Raw genomic sequence first — 19,734 nt, forward strand, 5'->3', positions numbered from 1 at the left:
ATTTGTTTTAAGTTTTAACTAAACATATTATTCTACATATTTTTAGATAATTGTACAACTATCAAATTTTTTTAAAAAACTTTTGAATTACCAAAAAATGTTTAGAATTTTTCTTTAGAGTTAACACACGATTTTACTAACACACTTTTTTCACAACTTAAATGATCACAAAATATGTTGCAGCATTAAAGATTAGTGCCCTAATTTTTTTGTAAAGACTATAAAGTAAATATTTTTTCACTTTAACTTCTAAAATATCAAGTGTTTTGTAACTTACTTAATACACGTCTTCAACCTTCGCCATGTTTACTCTAGAACAGATATATCCAAAAATTGTTGATCCCTCATAAGTTCTTCTTCAACCAACTTTGCTTTCTCATTCATGACTGTATCAAACAAAATAATTTCAAAACTAAGCAACACAAATATTTATGCTATATTTTCTTACTCCGATTTTGCAGAAAAGTTTCATATGAACTCATTACTCACCACTATGAATACCTGCAAATTCTGGAACCCCTGAAACAAAATCCTCTCTCTTCAAACTCACTGTATCAATATCAATCTCTTATGAAGCGATTCAAACTCGATCACCAAAATCCAATTAATGCATTGAAAGAGGTTCAAGGACGACTGTATTTCACGGTCTTCATCTAAAACTTGTCAATAATGAAATTTTAAGTATTAATCTTGGCCATGAATAAAAAAAGTTTTAAATTGATGCAGACAAAAAAAGAAAGAAGATACGAAGAAAATCTTTGAGATCAATTGAAAATTTAGAAGATGAAAGGATGAAATTGAGAATGAAGAAAATATTAAAAAATGAAAAAAAAAACAGAGCGTAAATTAGTAGTTAAAAATTATATAACAAAAAAAAACAGTTTGGAAACGTGAACGGTTAATTTTGTACATGGATAGAATAGTTTGAGAAAATTCAGGATGTAGCTACTGAAAATTAGAGAGATCAAACAGATTTTTTTTCAATAAATAGTTTTTTCTTTTGCAAAACATTTTCCATTTGTCAAAATTTGATTGATCTAGTGACTTGTGATTTAGTATATAAGGGATTTGAGATAAGATTTTTAAAATGATTAAATTTTGAATTTAGGTTTAAGATTTGAGCCTATAGTATGAAAATATTAGAGTTCTAATATGTATATCTAATCTATTAAAAGTGAAGTATAATTAATACTTAACCCTTAGTTTTTCCTAATATTTACTATGGAATGCCATTGGGTTTAAACTTTAAACACTATCATTTTATAACTTGGATTGCTAATCCTGCCTAATAAATTTACGTGTACTTAAACTTAAATAACAAAACTGAGTGAACCTAAAATCGTGTGATTTGTTAACGATAATGCTTCAGTTTAATTGGGTCTGCAAAAATAAAAACAAAGGCTCCTTGGTTAAATGTTGGTCTGGCACTCCTATATTAACTATAAAATCATTTTAATTATTTTAAAATCAAAATACAATACATTCGTATTATAAGGAGGTTTGTTAGATATTTCATTACGGTTTCTTTAGTCATTTACAATTAGACTAACAAATGTGGGTCATATAAAATATTATCTAAATTAGTCCCATTAAAACATTACTGAACGAATTTAAATCCTTTTATTCTAACATATTCATTTAAGGGCAAATCTCCAAAATAGCACATTTCTAAGTTTATATCACAAAAATAGCACTCAAAAACTAAAATGACCAAAATAGCATTATATCTTTTGAAAATTTTAAATTTTTTTATTTTTCAAAATTTGAAATCTTATCCCCAAAACCTCACTTCTCAACTCTAAACCCTAAAACCTAAACTCTAAACACTCTAAACCCTAAAACCTAAACTCTAAACCCTAAACCCTAAATTCTAAACCCTAAACCCCACCCCTTGAGTGCTATTTTGTGACTTTTGGTCTTGACTGCTAGTTTGGGAACAAAAACTTGATTTAATGCTATTTTGGTCTTTTTCTCTTCATTTAAAGTATGTCATTAAAATACTGAACAAGCAATTAGAAAAATATCTTACGTATGGATTTATGATACTGAACAGTATTAATTTAGATTTTTTTTTATTTTATGTATTGAAGAGTATTAGTAAGGTTTTTGCATTTGATGAAATATCTCAATACATAGTTATATTTTTTTTACATATGACTATATTAAAATAATTTTATATACTACTATGTTATAATATATACATTTGGAAAAATTTCAAAATAGTCAATGCTCCATTATGAACATTATCCTTACTCTATAAATCAATAATATAATTATTATAGAGTACTGTATACATTATAAAGAAATGTATTTTTATATATATATAACCATAAGTATAGATAAATAAACTTTTGGTTTATAAAGTTTATTTATATCTTTTAAAAAAATTAAAATAAATAGGACTAAATCTAATGTTTTGAAGATAAAATATGTCGAAATTTTTAAGAATATATTTCCAGTCCTCATTAATATTAAAATTTGAATAGATTTTAAGAGAAATTATTAAAATTGACAAATATGTCAAAATTTTAAGAATATATTTCCAGTCCTTACTATTTACTAAATATTTCAAATACCAAAATATATTTTACATCAAAATATATTAATTTATATATTATCAAAAATATCTAATAAAAATTCATAGTTATAGACATTGGAATACTCAAAATACTCTATATATATTAAGTTGGTATTTGCAACAATTTTAATATGATAGCAGTCTTAATATCGGGAATTTATAAAATATATCCTGAAAATAAATTTAAATCAGCTATTTATCAAATACAAGAGATATTGTTTAAATGGAATTTGATAAGTCGAGAACCGAGAGTCGAACCGAAACACAAATAAAAAAATAAAAACTAAAACCGAATCATTGTTCACAAATACCTGAACGGTTCCTATATCCAAACTATATTTTGGTTTTTAAACTTAAACCAAACACAAGCTATTTATAATTCGGTTCCATTTTGGATTTTATAGAAATAGAAACCCAATCTATACCAGACATTATCCGAACCGATCCAATCTTAATGAAACCATTAAATTGCTGTGTATTGAAATCTTTATGTAATTATGGAAAACAAAAACATCCACGCGGGCGCGCTGGTCAGAATCTAGTTGTTCGTTACAAATTGTATATTTGTGACATTTGCCCATTTCAGTAAACCAAATCTAGTCCATATATCTACCTAACTTGTAACATAGATCCAAAGAGATTAAAATAACTTAATATCCATTGCATAGTGATTACCAAATCCCACAACTAACACACAACTGTCTGTATTCAACACATGTTTTAAGCAAATATCTTGTGAATATGTAATATATATACGTTTGCCTTCTGATATTGTCAAGATCTTCTGAATATGTAACATAATATATTTCAGGTATACCTAACACGAAGACGATCTCAATATAAAAACCAAGAAAAAAAGAGAGTTATACTAACAGTTTATCAGATGATAGAGACTAGTTTGAAAGAAACCACACAAGTAACGGATTGGTTATAGATATTCGGAATGTGTTAAAATGGCTTCTACTCTATCCAGTGATGCCTCTAAACGCCCCGAGCTCATGTTGAATAACGGTTCTTCAGTACCAAGAGCTCTGTTCCATTCATCAAGAACACCATTAGCTAAAGCGTAGTGAAATCACATATTTTGGAAACTGATGGATATATAAAAAGATGTCAGAACTGGTGAGACTTACCCAGTAACTTCAGGGAGTACAAAATCAGCTCTCCAACCAAACCGCAGATCGACACCAGGAGTCAAACCAAGAGTGGTTTTGTTTCGGATCCGAGACACACCATCTCCACCCAAACAAGAGGTAAGCTTCCATTTCCAACCCATTGCGTTCATTTGAAAGTTATGCCCAACACCAACCTACAGATTCAGATTTACAAAATATGTAAAAGAGACCAGAGAGGGCACAATAATAAACTCAACAACAACAGAAAGAAAGAGAACCTGGAGATTGAGAAATCTGGTGAGAGGAATCTTCTTTGAAAGAACACGAACTTCTTGGTGTAAAGGCTCATAAATAAACTTCCACTTCCGTTCTGGTGATAATGGCTTCAGAACAAGCTTTGCGTGGTAATCATTCGTGGGTTCGTTATACAACTGGAACAATCAATATAAAAACAATGATGAACATGTCATGGCTCAGACAAGAACAGAGCAGGTCTCTTTCGATGCCTTAAAAACGGAATACTTATCCATAATAAATCTTTAAGAACTCTCTAACAAAGCGACTACTTAGTTTCACTTTCAGTTCAGCGAGTTGGAGAGAGAGAGAGAGAGAAAATGACCTCGAGATTGACGCCGACGCGAAGGCCTTGGAGCTCTTTTCGGAACTTGAGAAACAGCTCCGATGGCATTAGATTGATTTTGTAAAGCTCGTCCCATGACGGAGGTTCCTCCGCTCGCGAACTCGGTGGTGGCTCCATGCTTCCAAAACACACGACCCTTTTTCAAGTTTATCCCAGCATCAATCCCAAAAAGGGCATATGTGTCTTTTTCTTAAACGATTAAACCGGTTCCGGTACAACTTGATTGTTTTCAGCTCTATAAAACCATACGGCCTGAAGCCCATAAACATAAACCGAAGACAACTCTGCCACACATCATTTTAGACCATCTCCAACCCACCTCTATTTTTATCTCGAATTTGCTCTAATATATGCCTCTATAATAGAGTTCCTCTATTTATAAGAGAAAATATAGAGATTTGCTATGTTCATCTCTAAATATAAAGGTAAAAAGTAGGATTTCTCTATATTTTCCTCTAAAATAGATGAACTCTATTATAGATGCATACATTGGAGCAAATCCATCTCTATAATAGAAATCTATATTTTAGAGAAAAATATAAAGATAGATGCTTAGAACAAATCATTTCCTACAAAAAGCATGGACTCTCTCGGATTTACCTTTTTTTTTTTTTTTTCAATTTGTACCAATAGCTTCATTTTCAACAGCAAACACAAAGCTGTCGTAATTTACAAGGAAGTAAAAGATAGAAAGCATTAATACAGCTATGATTCCATGAAAAAAAACACCAACTTCTGAGACTTCCATCATCTTTAGTTACAAAAACCAACCTAGACAGAAGCTAAGCTTTGTTTGTCATTTTTTACAATGGAGGTTGCTCACATGTCTCAACCATCTGCTGCTTTCTACGCCCACCTGCCACTTCCTTCTGTAGTTCCGAGTTCGACATACGCTCCACTTCCAAAGCTCTCTCAAGCTTTAAACATTATTAAAACAAACGATTCAGTGTTTTATTACAAAAGATCAGAAAATGATGTTTCTCAAAACCAAATTACATTTGCTGCCCGCATGCTCCATTCACTCAGAATTGCCCTCAGCCTTTCGTTTTCTTCAATATACTGCACCAACCACCACAAACATCTCTCCAAGATTACTTTGAATCTAGAATAAAAATCTAAATATTTTCCTACAATACCTGACTGTTGGTATTGTTGACACGCTGCACCTCTGCATCCCTCTCTGCTATCAAAGAACGAGCAAGCCGTAGCTCAGTCTGAAGTTGATTCATCTGCAAGAGAGAGAGAGAGAGAGAGAGAGGTTGTTCACAAGAACATTCAATTCACATTTGTATAGAGTTTTGGGTTCTGCATAGAGATGGAGCTTCAGAAATAAAGTATTACCTCAGCTGAAAGTGTCCTCAACTCCTGGTCTCGAGAAGCTAAAAGATGTGCCAGATCAACCTACCAAGCATTTAACATTGAGTATTATTAAGCTATGTGATATTGGTAAAGAAAAGGAAAGCTTGCCAGAGAATATCTTCAACCTGAGGGGCGCTTCCATCATCAGATTGTTCATATTTGCTTAGTTTCTCTTGCAAAGACAGAATCTATGAGAACACACAGAAAATCAAGAAACGTTAGATGAAAAATGGGGAGCATTTTGTATCTGCTATAGGGGTAGGTACCTCCTCGCTTAGAAAATGGAGGTTTTCGCGCTGATATTGTAACAAAGCCGTTTGTTGATCAGAAAGTCGGCCTTCATAATACCTCAAGCCGTCCATAGAACTTGACGGTTGAAGAGGAGAGTATAACGACTTCAAGACGTCTGGCCTTGAATTAACGGAATTGTATTGATGCACATAACCTGAAGGAAGTTTTATAGAACTACTACATTAACATATACTTATTTATTAATTGAAGGAAGGGCCCTCTCACCTATATATAAACTCATGAAGAAGCCAGCACACACTGATTCAGCAATCATGATGATCCTGTAAGATCATATCCCAAAAAAAAAAAAAAGAGTATACGATGCAAATTACGGATTTACATTTTTAAGAGTATACGATGCAAATTACGGATAACGAGCAACGAACCGTTGCAAAGAAGAAGTAGAAAGAATGCTGATTTGGGGATCCCATACTATCACAAGAAGCATCGCAGCGGTCCCTGGACATATATGGAAGGTACTTCTTAATTCATCACGAATACAATGAATGACATGTAGTCTCAAATAAAGACACACGAGGACAAGAAGCAAGTGTGGTTAACAGGTTCAGTCATCATGTCTGCAAGTTTATTAACATGTTAAACAATCTTGTAAAACTTTCCCCACTCATTTATTAAATATATATTTTGATATGTTTCAATCCACAGGCTAGACCCAAATGATTTTCTGCATATGTTTATTTCCTGAATCAAATATAACTTATACTTTCATAACCAGTAAAATCAAGAGAAACCGACATGGTTGGACAGATACCATATGAAGCAATTGCAAATGGAAGACGAACAACATGCTTCAACTTCTGACTGAAACTGTAATAACCCTGCAGACCATTTTCATATTAATCAGCCAGTCTATTACTAAATAAAAGCCACCCTGTGCAAGAAAGTAAATGACACAAGTAAAAGAAGCATACTCTTCCTACCTAAATCTAATTCTTAAAACCAAAAAAAGAAGTAGCAAACCATGTGTAATCACTAAAGCTATCAAGTTTTTCTGTACCTGAAGACGTATTTTCTGGACTTGAAAAACAAAGTACTGTTGAAAGATACCTGAGACCGTACAAATGGGAATATTAACTTAAGGAAAGTGAACAACAAAACTGATCAATATCATATTATGGGTGAGCAAATACAAATAGACAACAGTCACTTTGAGAGAGGACAATCACTCAAGTGATATCCGTCAACAACAAAACCAAGAAAGATATTACAATAATCTAAAAGTAGGCCTAAGAAGAATGCGAGTTAAAGATTTTAATGAGATGTCTTCAACAAATGGTTGGCTTTGGAAAACATAACAAGGTAAGAAAATTAAAAGCGAGGAGAAAATGAGTGGGAAACCTGTGAGAATCAAAAGCGCAACATCGCAGCAGCAGAGCAAAGAAGGTGTCAAATGGTGGAGATGATGAAATATCCAAGGAGCTCCTGCAGCTAAAACGGCATAGCCTGCCAATAGAATCAGATAGAGGTAACTTCCAACTAGGCTTCTCGATTTCCTGTGACCGAATAAAGGTGCTTCTTGTAATATGTCAAGGAACCTGCAACAAGGCAATTCGGATCCATCCACAAGAAAAAAATTAAAACATTACTGTTCAAAAAGAATGATCCTGTCCCACAGTGACTAAAAGGTGTTCTGATTCGGACATTGGCAAAAGCAATGCATGTTTTGTCCATCAAAAGATTTTATGACAGGACAATTTTTATTAGTATTAAAAGGAAACAAGTCGATCGAGTCTGGGAATCAGGAGCCCAAAACGAAAAAAATCCATGTTAAAGAATTAACAAAAGAAAGCGTGAAGACATACATAGCGTTCTCTTCGTTGGTCATTGGACGTCTCTCCGTTGACATCTTCGACCTGAACCTCCGATCAAAGTTTCTGCCTTTCTCGGGTGTTAGATTAATTGGCTCGATGCAAAAAAAATAATAATAACAATTTGGAGACTGTTTGGTTTATATATTTTTATTGATTTAGAAATTCATATAATATTTAGAATAAATTTCTAAAATAGCACCTTTCTAAGTTTATATCATAAAAATAGCACTCAAAAATTAAAATGACCAAAATAGCATTTTATCTTTTGAAAAATTTAAATTTTTTTATTTTTTAAAATTTGAAATTTTATCCCCAAAACTTCATTTCTCAACTCTAAACCCTAAAACTTAAACTCTAAACCCTAAACCCTAAATTTTAAACCCTAAACCCCACCCCTTGAGTGCTATTTTTGTGACTTTTGGCCTTGGATGCTAGTTTGGGAACAAAAACTTGATTTAGTGTTATTTTGGTCTTTTTCTCTAATATTTAAGTCTTTGTATTTTTAACTAAAAAATCTAAACAAATACATTCAAATTCATTATAAAATCAAATATATTAGTAAATCCGTACGATTGAATAACACTTGATTTAATATATAATTTATTAATCATTAAACTAATAACACATGATTTTAATACAAATTTTAAAATCACAGAACTAATAACATTAAATTAAAAAAAAACACTAAATTAAGTTCAGATTTTCAAATCTATTAAAATACAACAAGCAACGAAGCCGACAAACAAAATATTCCGGTTTTCTATAATTTTAATTAATTAAACCAGAAAGCCGTAGGAAGCTAAGCGTGTTGGAACCCTCTACGTAAGGTAGAAGGGTTGTGTTCCAATGTTTCAGTTTCTTACACAGATGAGGGGTTTGACCAGAACAAGCCCTATTAGCTCCTCCCAAATCGCAGTCGCCGCTTCATTCACGCCGTTATGATCCGATCGTCCTTTGCCACCACCGTTGGCCTCTTCCACACACACACTCATCAAGCTCGTCCTCTAAAGACCAATACCCGAGAAGTGACCCATTGCCCCGAAGCTTGGTTAGTCAAAATCCTCTCTACTCTCTTCGTCTACAGGGTCCCCGATTCCGATCTCTGTTTCTGCTACCTCAGCAAGAACGTAAATCCCTTCATCGCATTCGAGGTCGTGAAGAAGCTTGACAATCCTCACATCGGGTTTCGGTTTTGGGAGTTTAGTAGATTCAAGCTCAACATTCGCCACTCTTTCTGGACTTATAACTTGCTCACCAGATCGCTTTGCAAAGCAGGGTTGCACGATTTGGCTGGGAAGGTGTTTGAGTGCATGAAGAGCGATGGCGTTTCCCCCAACAGTCGGTTATTAGGGTTTTTGGTGTCTTCTTTCGCTGAAAAGGGTAACCTTCGTTTCGCCACTGCTTTGCTTCTTCAGTCTTACGAGGTTCAAGGAGTTTCTACGGTGGTTAACAGTTTGTTGCACACGTTGGTGAGGCTTGGTCGTGTGGAGGATGCCATCAATCTATTCGAAAAGCATCTCAAGTTTCAGTCTTGTAATGATACCTGGACGTTTAACATTCTGATTCGAGGTTTGTGCTGTGTAGGGAGAGCTGAGAAAGCATTAGAGCTTTTTGCTGAGATGACTAGTTTTGCTTGTTCCCCTGATATCGTTACCTACAATACTCTCATTAAGGGGTTTTGCAAGAGTAATGAGCTGGACAAAGCCTACGATATGTTCAGCGAGGTTAAGTCGAGAGTGGGTTGTTCTCTGGATGTTGTTACTTATACTTCGATGATGTCAGGGTACTGCAAAGCTGGCAAGGTGAAGGAAGCGTCTCTTCTGTTAGATGAAATGGTTGATTTGGGGATTTTTCCTAATAACATAACTTTTAATGTTCTGGTCGATGGTTATGCCAAAGTGGGTGACATGTCTTGTGCGGAAGTTATTCGCGGGAAGATGGAATCTTTTGGCTGTTTCGCAGATGTTGTGACCTACACTTCTTTGATTCATGGGTACTGCAGAGTAGGACAAGTTAACAAAGGGTTTAGTCTTTGGGAAGAAATGAATGCCAAAGGAATGTTTCCTAACGCATTTACCTACTCCATTCTTATCAACGCGCTCTGTAAAGAGAATAGGCTGCTCAGGGCTCGTGATCTTTTGAGGCAGTTAGCTTGTGAAGGCGTTGTCTCTAAACCGTTTCTGTACAACCCTGTCATTGATGGGTTTTGTAAAGCTGGAAAGGTCAACGAGGCAAATGTTATTGTGGCAGAGATGGAGAAGACGAAATGCAAACCAGATAAGATCACTTTTACCATTCTTATAATTGGACATTGCATGAAAGGAAGGATGGGTGAAGCAGTCAGCATTTTCCACAAAATGGTGGCGATTGGTTGCTCACCTGATAAGATCACAGTGAGCTCTTTGTTGTCGTGTCTTCTTAAGGCTGGGATGGCAAAGGAGGCCTATCAACTAAACCAGATTGCAGTGAAATGCCAAAGTAATGATGTAGCACCTCAAGAGACGAAAGCTGTGAACGTAACTGTGGCTGCCTGCTAAGCTTTCTGTTCAATATCCCTGTACATTGGCCTTCTTCTACCATCATGCATTCTGTACACGTGTTAGGCGTAACTGGACGCCAAAACAAGAAAAGCAGAGGAAAACTCACTGTAAGCATCTGTTCACATTCCTTTTAATTCTCTGGTAGACTCACTAGATGCTTAATTCCCTTTTGAAGACTGAAGTAGAGTGCCATTGCTCTTAGTTAACCAGTTTACATTCTGTGTGTTCAAATGCTTAATGTGTCAGTTGAATATCTTTTTCAGGCTATTCTACTGCCAGAGATCACACTTTAGTGTAAACTGCTGAGAATGTACCCAACACAATTCGTCTGCAAGATTCGTGATATTCAATTCCTTGATAGATTTTAGATATCCGCATATTTGCTCCTAGGAGTTTCTTTTCCAGTTGCGTCTTCTGGATCAGGCTGTGTTGAAGTATCGAAGTAAAGGATGATCGAACTTGTGAAAAAGAATAATTTTTGGATAAATGAGAAGTTACTTGAGAACTTTGAAGTTCACATGAGTGAGATAGAAGATAGTTGCTTCATCTGATCCCACGTCGTTTTTCTTTAAATAAAGAAGTATTGATTCCTCTTCTTTAAGATTTGCAGGGTTAAGAATTTAAAAGTTGTTCAGCATTATGGCAGCCCAATGTGCTTAGACAATGGGTTAACCAGCAAAGATCCAATGTTTTTCACAGTTCCAAGTTAAAATTGTATGAGCGATTAACCTCTAATAACTTCAACGTACACAAATTAGCAGAAAGAAAGTTTTGTCTTCAGCTGTTTTCACTGAGGTCGAGAGGAACTGGGTTATCTGAGATTTTTGTGGGAGGGGGAGAACCGTTTGTTATCATGATTCTTTGACACTGGATTGTATTACTTACATGATTCTTGTAATAGGTTTGAGTAGGTGGATACAAATATATCTCTTTGCTTTTGGTTCATCTTATCACAAATCTATACTATTAATTATTAAGACACATCTTTTTAGAAAAGTCGCAGAAAAAAAAATTCTGAGCAGTGAAATGCTCAAACCAAAAACTCCTGTTGTGATCATCATCTCCAGTTTGGCTTCTTTGGCTCTTCACTCTGCCCAGACAAGACTCCTCCGCCACTATTCAGACTTCTCTTCCCTATGTTGTTGTCGTTGTTCCATGAAAACCCTTCTGTGTTTCTTCTTGTTGTTGCCAAAGGTGGAAAGTTTATGTTCTGCTTTAAGAGAACATCCACCGGTCTTGCGCTCAATCGGTTTGTTGCTGTTGTCGAGTGAAGGTGTTTCCTTGAGGAGAAGCTACTGCTGCAGGGTAAGTCCAGTCTCTGTGTGTTCATGGGAAAATGTACTGAAACTGTTGCTGCTACTGCTTCACTCCTTAGTCTTCCGGTCGGTGACAACAATGAAGAACTTGAACAGCCTGCCAACATCCTCTAAAATAATCTACCCACCCAAATGTCTAAGTGTGTGCGTGTGTTTGCACAAACAACAATTGATGAAAAATGGAATCCGATGAGAAAGGAAATATAATCAAATGGTTTTTTTTCTGCTCCTCTGTTTTCTTTATGAAATCAAAAAGAGTCCTAAATGAAGATAAATAATAAATTTTGTTAAATCAAAATGAAAAGAATTTTTCTCTGTGACTTAAAAATGCAGTGTTGAGAGAAAGAAATAGTAAAAGAGGTTTTATTATTGAGTTTAGAAATTATATATCTATATATAAGAAGATATCAACTTGTGATATCTTATGTGGGTTTTAGAAATTGTGTTTTGGGTGCTTGAGTTTTGAGTGATTTTTTCAAGTTAATAAAGAGAGATATTCTTTATTGTGATCATACAATCTTTAAAAGCTTATATTTAGTATCAGAACAAAACCTAAAATTATTTTTGTAGAGCCATGAAAGATATTACGACATTGGCAACAACAAGTAAGACATGTGGGAGCGGAATGTGTTAGAGAAGCAAGGTTATAAACCTTAATGTTTCGACTGAAGATCAAGGATACATAAACTATTGATGACTTCGTTCGCGAACGCTTTCTGAAATCCCATCCAAGACATCGACATTAGGAGAAAACATCGAAGAAGCCAAGCTTGTAAAAAATTCTTAAAGAATTTCCTGAGAAAAAAGTACATTCATAAAGTGGCATCTTTGGAACAAATCTTGGATCTCAAGATCACAAGTTTTGAAGATATAATTGGACGTCTAAAAACATATGAAGAGCGTATATGCGAAGAAGAAGAAACTCAAGAGAATCAAAACAACAAGATGATGTATGCAAATATGGAAACTTCTCAAGCTCCCCAAGGTCGTGGATACAATGGGTTCAACGGAGAAAGCAGATGTCGGGGTCGTCGAGGACAATATTACAATCGTGGTAGAAGACGTGGTAGAAACTCTTACTGGAACGAAGACTTGTCTCGAATAACCTGTTTTCGTTGCGATAAGAATGGCTACTTCGCCTTTACGTGTTCTGACAGACTACTAAAACTCCAAGAAGCTAGTGAGAACAAGGACGAGGTAACACAAACAGCGGACGCCTTAATGATGCATGAGATTGTATACTTGAACGAGAAGAACGTTAAGCCAAAATAATTCGAATCTGGTGTGGATGCAGATCGAATATGGTATTTCGATAACGGCGCGAGTAACCATATGACCAGAAACAAAGATTATTTCCGGAGTATTGATGAAACAATTACTGATAAGGTGAGGTTCGGAGATGATTCGAGAATAGATATAAAAGGGAATTTTTTGTCTTGTTCATCAGTCAACATGGTGTGTAAAAACTCTTGGCGGACGTCTACTTCATACCTTAATTGAGAAGCAACATCATAAGTTTAGGATAGGCAACCGAGTCCGTATGCGACATCAGAATGAAAGAAGATGTTCGTACCTTACACAACAAGGATGGGAACTTGATCGTGAAGGCAAAAAGATCTAAAAATTGTCTTTATAAGGTACGAATGGAGATCGTTGATTCAAAACATTTGTGAAGATAATGATTATATGACAAAACATTTGACGACAAGATCCAAACAAGAGATTCTAAGCATGAATGTAACCAAACTAAAATACTTTTGTTTATGTGTTCATAATCATTTTTTTATGTCAAAGATAGCATCAGATACTAGAATATATAACATAGATATGTAAAGTGGAAAAAACAAACAATTATGAAGTCAACAATGTAAAAGCAGGAACTTTTTTTTGTGTGTGTTTAATTTACACTCTTTAAGTTTCAAGTTTCAAAATTTATCAAGAAAGCCTAAAATGAAGCTGGAATGTTGTCTTCAGTCTAGTGTTTAATGCCATAATGGTCAATGAGACACAACACATTTGAAAAATAAAAAGAACTATACAAGAACCTTCATGTCCTGGTTACTGAGTTTTCACATCTTTAAAATTTGGCCGTTCACAAAAACAGATTTATTTTTAATGTTTATTTTTATTTCCGTCTGCAACTACTTAAAAGTTAAAAGAGTATTTATTATTACTATCCAATAACAGAAATGTGTAAGGACTTGCCTCTCCACTCTATTTAAGGACCATCATATGGTTTAGTTGACAAAACATGCCAATTAGCTTCTCTTCTTTCTCCTTTTTTTTCTACACGTTTTCATTTTTTGTCAACTTACACAAACTGACAACACATAAGAAAACCAAAAGAAAATGTAATTTCTAAAAACAAGACCCTCTTGTGTTCAATCCATCTAGATGGGAGGTAAGTTCATCATGCATATATATAATCTTCTCCATAACGTGTACTACTCCAAGTTACATGTGAACACAACTAATCGACCTAGTGAAACATTGAGATCAGAATAGACTAATGCATCCAAGAATTTCTTGTTATTTGGAGGGGGTATGAGATTCTGTGTTGGAATTGACTTCACCAAAGTTCAAATGGCAGTTTTCCTTCATAGTTAGACTCAATAAAAAAGTGATCTATGAAGTTAAGAGAAGTTCTGATAAATACAATTTTTTCTGTCTAATCACTTGGAGGAGATTACTAAAAGATTGTATGTGCGTAAAGGTAAGAACTTACTGAAGACAAACTGCTGCTCAAGGCGGATACAAATGAAGATCAAACTCAACATATTGGTAAGAAGATGAATGATATGGGCGTGTAGCCACATACAAGTAACGAGTCTCCATCCTTGATTTGTTGATCTTCATACAACATCAAAGCATGAAGAACAAGTGAAGAAGACGAACTATATTTATATCGTCTTTCTCCTTTAATCTTCCCAACTGCAAACCTTCTGAACCAAACCAAGGCTCCCCTGACTCTTCCTCATTAAACACGTCAGCCTCCTCCCTGCCACGTCAGACTCGAGCTAATAGAAGTCTATCAGTCTCCATCCTTGATGCTCATGTACTACTTTTCCTCCATTCCAATGCTCCCATTTTATCCAGTCTGAAACAAGAATCTGAGTAAAACCGAATCATGCACACAGTGTTTGAGCTAAACCAAATCAAATCCATCAGACAACGATTGCCAATGAAATTTTCAAATCCTAATACCAAAGCAGAGAAGTCATAACACAACCCTAGCAAGCTTTATTTCAGCTTCGAAAAGGTCAAAATCAATTGCAAATTAGGGAACAAAAAGATTGAAATGCTTATCAAGGATGATTAAAAATAGCATTCAAAAAAAGAAAGTTCATGAATTCAAGGCATCTAAATCAGGGCCACCCATCTCTCATCTGTTCTTGCAGATGACGCTTCAATCTTCTGCAAAGTAACAAAAGGAGAAACCCACCAACTACTATCCATCTTACAAACATATCTGGAGGCATCAGGTCAATAAATCAATTACAATAAATCCGTGATCACTTTTGCCAAAGCTACGCCTGATACTGTCCATAATCAAATCCTTAGTCAAACCGGAATAACTAAAATAGGTGGTTCTCGGAAGTACCTAGGATTACTAGAACACATTGTTAGGAAAAGAAAAGAAGTCTTTGATTATACAGCAGATAATTCAAATCAAGATGGATAGTTGGTATACTAAGTTTCTGTCTCCAGCTAGAAAAGAGAATTCTATTGAAGTCTGCTATAACTGCTTTGCCTACCAATACAATGTCTTCTTTTATGCTTCCTAAAGGAATCCTTCAGAATATAACTAAGGCAATGCGTAACTTCTGGTGGTCTGCCTCAAAAGAACGCCACAAGATCCTTTGAATAGCATGGAACAAGATCACATAACCAAAGAGTGAAGGAAAACTAGGCATTAGATGAAAGAGGATAACAACCATCAGTTATATCTTAGATAAGATAGAATATTGTGTATAAGAATATTCTGTAAAGTCAAGCATAATATCCCTGATATCTTGTAACTGAACAAGTTATATATACGTGAATAATACGATGAACATTTCAAGGGAAAATCATTTGCTTTCATGGTATCAGAGGGTTTTCATTCCTAAAACCTTCCTCTCTTCTTCTTCTTCTTCTCCTCTACGCTCTCCTCTTCCTATTATCTCCTCTCCTATTCACTCACGATGGCTAATGCCGCACTCCCTCCTCATGATCGTGCCTATGGGGTTACTAACATTAAAAACCACATCCCTCTCATCCTGGACATCGAAGATCACAACTACGATGCATGGCGTGAGCTCTTTCTCACACACTGCCAAAGCTTTGACGCCTCTGGTCATCTTGACGGCACTCTCTTACCCGCAGATGACAACGACACGGCTTGGACAAAGAAAGATGGATTAGTCATGCTATAGATCTATGGAACCCTTTCAAAGAAGCAATTCCAATACACCTTCAAAACTGGCGGTACGTCCAGAGAGATATGGCTTCGCATAGAGAATTTCTTCAGAAACAACAAGGAAGCTCGCGCAATCCAGTTAGATCACAATCTCAGAACAAAAGAGATAGGAGACTCCTCTATTCATAACTACTGTCAGGACCTAAAGACCACGGCTGATCTTCTTGCCAACGTCGAGGCTCCGGTCTCTGAACGAACCTTGGTGACTTACATGCTCAATGGCCTTAACGCTCGTTATGAAAACATCATCAACGTCATCATGCACCATCAACCATTTCCAACGTTTGAAGAAGCACGCTCTATGCTGATCCTTGAAGAGGAGAGACTCACCAAAACAAAGAAGACATCTCTGGTTAACAATGATTCTTCATCCTCTGAGAAGATCCTCATGGCTGCAGTGACAAAACCAGATCGCAAAGACCAGGATCAGCCTCAACAAACTCATCAGCGCAACAACTATAGAGGCAGAGGGAGAGGCAACAACAGAGGTCGTGGATGCAACTATAACGGTCAATGTCAACAGTATCAGCAATGGAACACTCCCATGTGGACAAACAACTATCCAATGTGGCAGCAACAATACGTCCCATGGAACCCGTACCAACAACCTTCACTCAATCAAGCTGGACTCCTCAGATCACGTCCTCTCATGGCGCAGCAACAACAACCGCAAGCTCAGATGCCACCACAACAAAAATTTGTACCAACGGTGGACTTTTCTCAAGCTTTCAACACCATGACTCTCGTTGACCCCTCCGACAATCAGTGGTACATGGACTCAGGACCACTTCTCATCTGTCCAACAGCGCAGGTAATCTTACCACCACTTTTAATTTACGCACCAACAAAGCGGTCACCGTTGGTAACGGTAGTAGGATTCCAGTGAGTAAATCCGGTTCTTTCTCATTCCAAACCAACACTCGCCCTTTATCTCTTAATTCCATACTTGTCACTCCTTCCATTATTAAAAATCTTGTTTCTGTTTGCCGTTTTACAAAAGACAACTCATGTTCAATAGAATTTGATCCTCTTGGTTTTACTGTGAATGATCTTCACACGAAGAAGCCAATGCTCCGCAGTGACAGTTCTGGAGATCTTTACCCTCTCTTCCCTTACCAGAAAACTCCGCTGCAACATCACTATGCTTTTCTTCCTTCTTCGTCTGATACATGGCATCGCCGGTTGGCTCACCCAAGCGATGAAACCTTGCATCATCTTTTTTCTTCTTCGGCTTTGATTTGTAATAAGAGAGATCCCTCTCATTTGTGTTCAGCTTGTCAATTTGGCAAATCAATAAAACACTCTTTCTCTCCTTCAAAGTCTAATGTCTCGTCTCCTTTTGAGCTTATTCATTCTGATCTCTGGGCTTCTCCAGTTCAAAGCATCAGCGGTATAAAGTATTATGTCCTCTTCTTGGATGAATACTCCCACTTTCTTTGGGTTTACCCTCTCAGACACAAAAGCGAAACATACACCAAATTCCTTCACTTCTCAAATTATATCCAAAACCATTTTCACAAAACAATTAAATCGTTGCAATGTGACAATGAAGGTGAATATAACAATACTCGCTTTCATGAACTCTTCGCGTCGAGAGGTATCACTTTTCGGTTTTCATGCCCATATACCTCTCAACAGAACGGAAAATCCGAAGGATGATTCGAACTGTCAATAACGCTGTTCGAACGCTTTTTTTCAAGCTAAACTACCTCCAACCTTCTGGGTAGAAGCTCTTCACACTGCAGTTCACATTATCAATCTCTTTTCTTCAAAAGCCATTCAAACTAAAGTGCCTTTCACTACCTTGTTCGGCAAGCCAATTTCTTACTCACACTTGAGAGTATTTGGCTGTCTCTGCTTTCCAAATATAAACACCTCTCACACTCCTAAAATATCTCCGATGGCAGCTAAATGCATCTTCTTAGGCTACCCTCCCAATCAAAGAGGTTACAGATGCTACGATATTTCAATTAAAAAGATCATAATATCACGGCACGTTAACTTCGACGAAACAGTTTTCCCTTACAAAACTTCTGATGATCAACAAACAGATCCATATACCTTTCTTGATACAGAACCATCTCCTCTGTTTCGTCAAATCCTGCAGCAACCCACCTTCGGAACTGCAGCGCCAACACCTATCCCAAATATAGCAGAGCCGCCAACTCAACCTGCACCTCCAGCGGTTGAGGCTCCAAGGCACTCCATGACTACTAGATCCAGACATGGAATATCAAAACCTAAACAGATTCTCTCTCTCACAGCTCAAACACTCACACCTTCGCCTTTGCCAAAAAGCCATCTTCAAGCCTTAAAGGACAAAAATTGGAATCCTTCTATGACTACTGAGTATGATGTTATAATTAAAAGTGGTACGTTTGATTTGGTCCCTAGACCACCTGATGCTAACATTATTCGCTCTATGTGGTTACACAAGCATAAATATGACGCAAATGGAGTGTTTCGCAGACACAAGTCGAGACTTGTTGCCAACAGCAAGTCACAACAACATGGAGTTGACTTCGATGAGACGTTTAGTCCTGTAGTGAAGCCTGCTACAATCCGGACAGTGCTGCATGTTGCTCTGGCTAACGAGTGGCCCATACATCAGCTAGACGTTCAAAATGCTTTCCTCCATGGCACTCTAGACGAAACGGTCTACATGTTCCAACCTCCGGGCTTTGTGGATGCATCAAAACCAAACCATGTATGCAAGCTCAATCGCTCTATTTACGGATTAAAGCAGGCCCCTAGAGCATGGAATGGGAGGTTTGTTTCGTTCATTACGAAACAGGGCTTTGAGCAAAGCAAATCAGACAATAGCCTGTTTGTCTACAACAACAATGGACGACTTGCTTATGTAATCTTCTATGTTGATGACATAATAGTATTGTCAAAGTCCTAAGCTTTGAATTCCCGATGTCAGACTGCGGCGTCATCAGCTCCTTCTTGGGAATCTCGGCAAAGTTCAACGCCAAGGGACTTTTTCTAAATCAAACACATTACGCTCAAGAGATCATTGAGAAAGCTGGAATGAAAGAATGTAAACCGTGCGCTACACCCGTCGATTTAAAATCAAAACTAGCAGAAGAAGCGGGTGATCCAGTCAAGAATCCAACAGAATACAAAAGTTTGGCTGGTGCTTTACAGTATTTAACATTCACAAGACCGGATATTTCTTACGCAGTACAGCAAGTGTGTCTATTTATGCATGATCCAAGGCAACAACAAAGACACAAGGCTTACAACTACTAAAGAAGCAAAAGACAAACATGACAGTGTACACCAATGCTGATTGGGGTGGATGTCCAAGCACAAGACGGTCTACTTCAGGCTTCTGCGTATTCCTTGGTGATAATCTTGTCTCCTGGAGCGCAAAGAGACAACCCACATTATCGAGGTCCAGCGCGGAGGCTGAATACAAGGGAAAAGCAAATGCGGTATCAGATGCTTGTTGGATACGCAACCTTCTTCTCGAAACGGGCAGCCCACTGGATCGCGCTACAATTGTGTATTGCGACAACATAAGTGCTGTCTACCTCTCCACCAATCCTGTTCAACATCAAAGAACAAAACATATAGAGATAGACATACACTTTGTTAG

At 36.5% G+C, this 19,734-nt stretch overlaps 4 protein-coding genes across 5 annotated transcripts; 2 read left to right on the forward strand and 2 right to left on the reverse strand.

Annotated features, from left to right (window-relative positions):
• Positions 1-3,296: 3,296 nt before the first annotated feature.
• LOC106357747 lies at positions 3,297-4,504 on the reverse strand. The gene is made up of 4 exons (XM_013797441.3): positions 4,313-4,504; positions 3,972-4,124; positions 3,712-3,887; positions 3,297-3,609 (listed from the first exon to the last, which is right to left on the reverse strand). Exons 1-4 carry the CDS (start codon positions 4,448-4,450, stop codon positions 3,507-3,509), a joined length of 570 nt encoding a protein of 189 aa, XP_013652895.1. The 5' UTR covers positions 4,451-4,504; the 3' UTR covers positions 3,297-3,506.
• A 512-nt stretch (positions 4,505-5,016) lies between these two features.
• On the reverse strand, positions 5,017-7,936 carry LOC106357746 (protein FIP1). Of its 2 annotated transcripts, XM_013797439.3 has the most exons (12): positions 7,807-7,936; positions 7,343-7,539; positions 7,002-7,051; positions 6,756-6,822; positions 6,370-6,442; positions 6,209-6,264; positions 5,959-6,137; positions 5,818-5,880; positions 5,675-5,734; positions 5,470-5,562; positions 5,330-5,392; positions 5,017-5,250 (listed from the first exon to the last, which is right to left on the reverse strand). In XM_013797439.3, the coding sequence occupies exons 1-12, from the start codon at positions 7,848-7,850 to the stop codon at positions 5,137-5,139; spliced, it is 1,059 nt and encodes a 352-aa protein (XP_013652893.2). In that variant the 5' UTR covers positions 7,851-7,936; the 3' UTR covers positions 5,017-5,136. The 2 variants fall into 2 exon arrangements, with proteins under 2 accessions (XP_013652893.2, XP_013652894.2); XM_013797440.3 differs by lacking the exons at positions 6,756-6,822; positions 7,002-7,051.
• Positions 7,937-8,641: 705 nt separating this feature from the next.
• Positions 8,642-11,300, forward strand: LOC106357745 (pentatricopeptide repeat-containing protein At2g06000). Its single transcript, XM_013797438.3, has 2 exons — positions 8,642-10,462; positions 10,619-11,300. Exon 1 carries the CDS (start codon positions 8,754-8,756, stop codon positions 10,350-10,352), a length of 1,599 nt encoding a protein of 532 aa, XP_013652892.1. The 5' UTR covers positions 8,642-8,753; the 3' UTR covers positions 10,353-10,462; positions 10,619-11,300.
• Positions 11,301-15,855: 4,555 nt separating this feature from the next.
• On the forward strand, positions 15,856-17,016 carry LOC106355005. The gene is made up of 2 exons (XM_048735459.1): positions 15,856-16,050; positions 16,108-17,016. The coding sequence occupies exons 1-2, from the start codon at positions 15,856-15,858 to the stop codon at positions 17,014-17,016; spliced, it is 1,104 nt and encodes a 367-aa protein (XP_048591416.1).
• Positions 17,017-19,734: the final 2,718 nt, after the last annotated feature.

This window comes from Brassica napus, chromosome A7, assembly GCF_020379485.1.
Source record: "Brassica napus cultivar Da-Ae chromosome A7, Da-Ae, whole genome shotgun sequence".
In the NCBI taxonomy this organism is placed as follows: Eukaryota; Viridiplantae; Streptophyta; class Magnoliopsida; order Brassicales; family Brassicaceae; genus Brassica; species Brassica napus.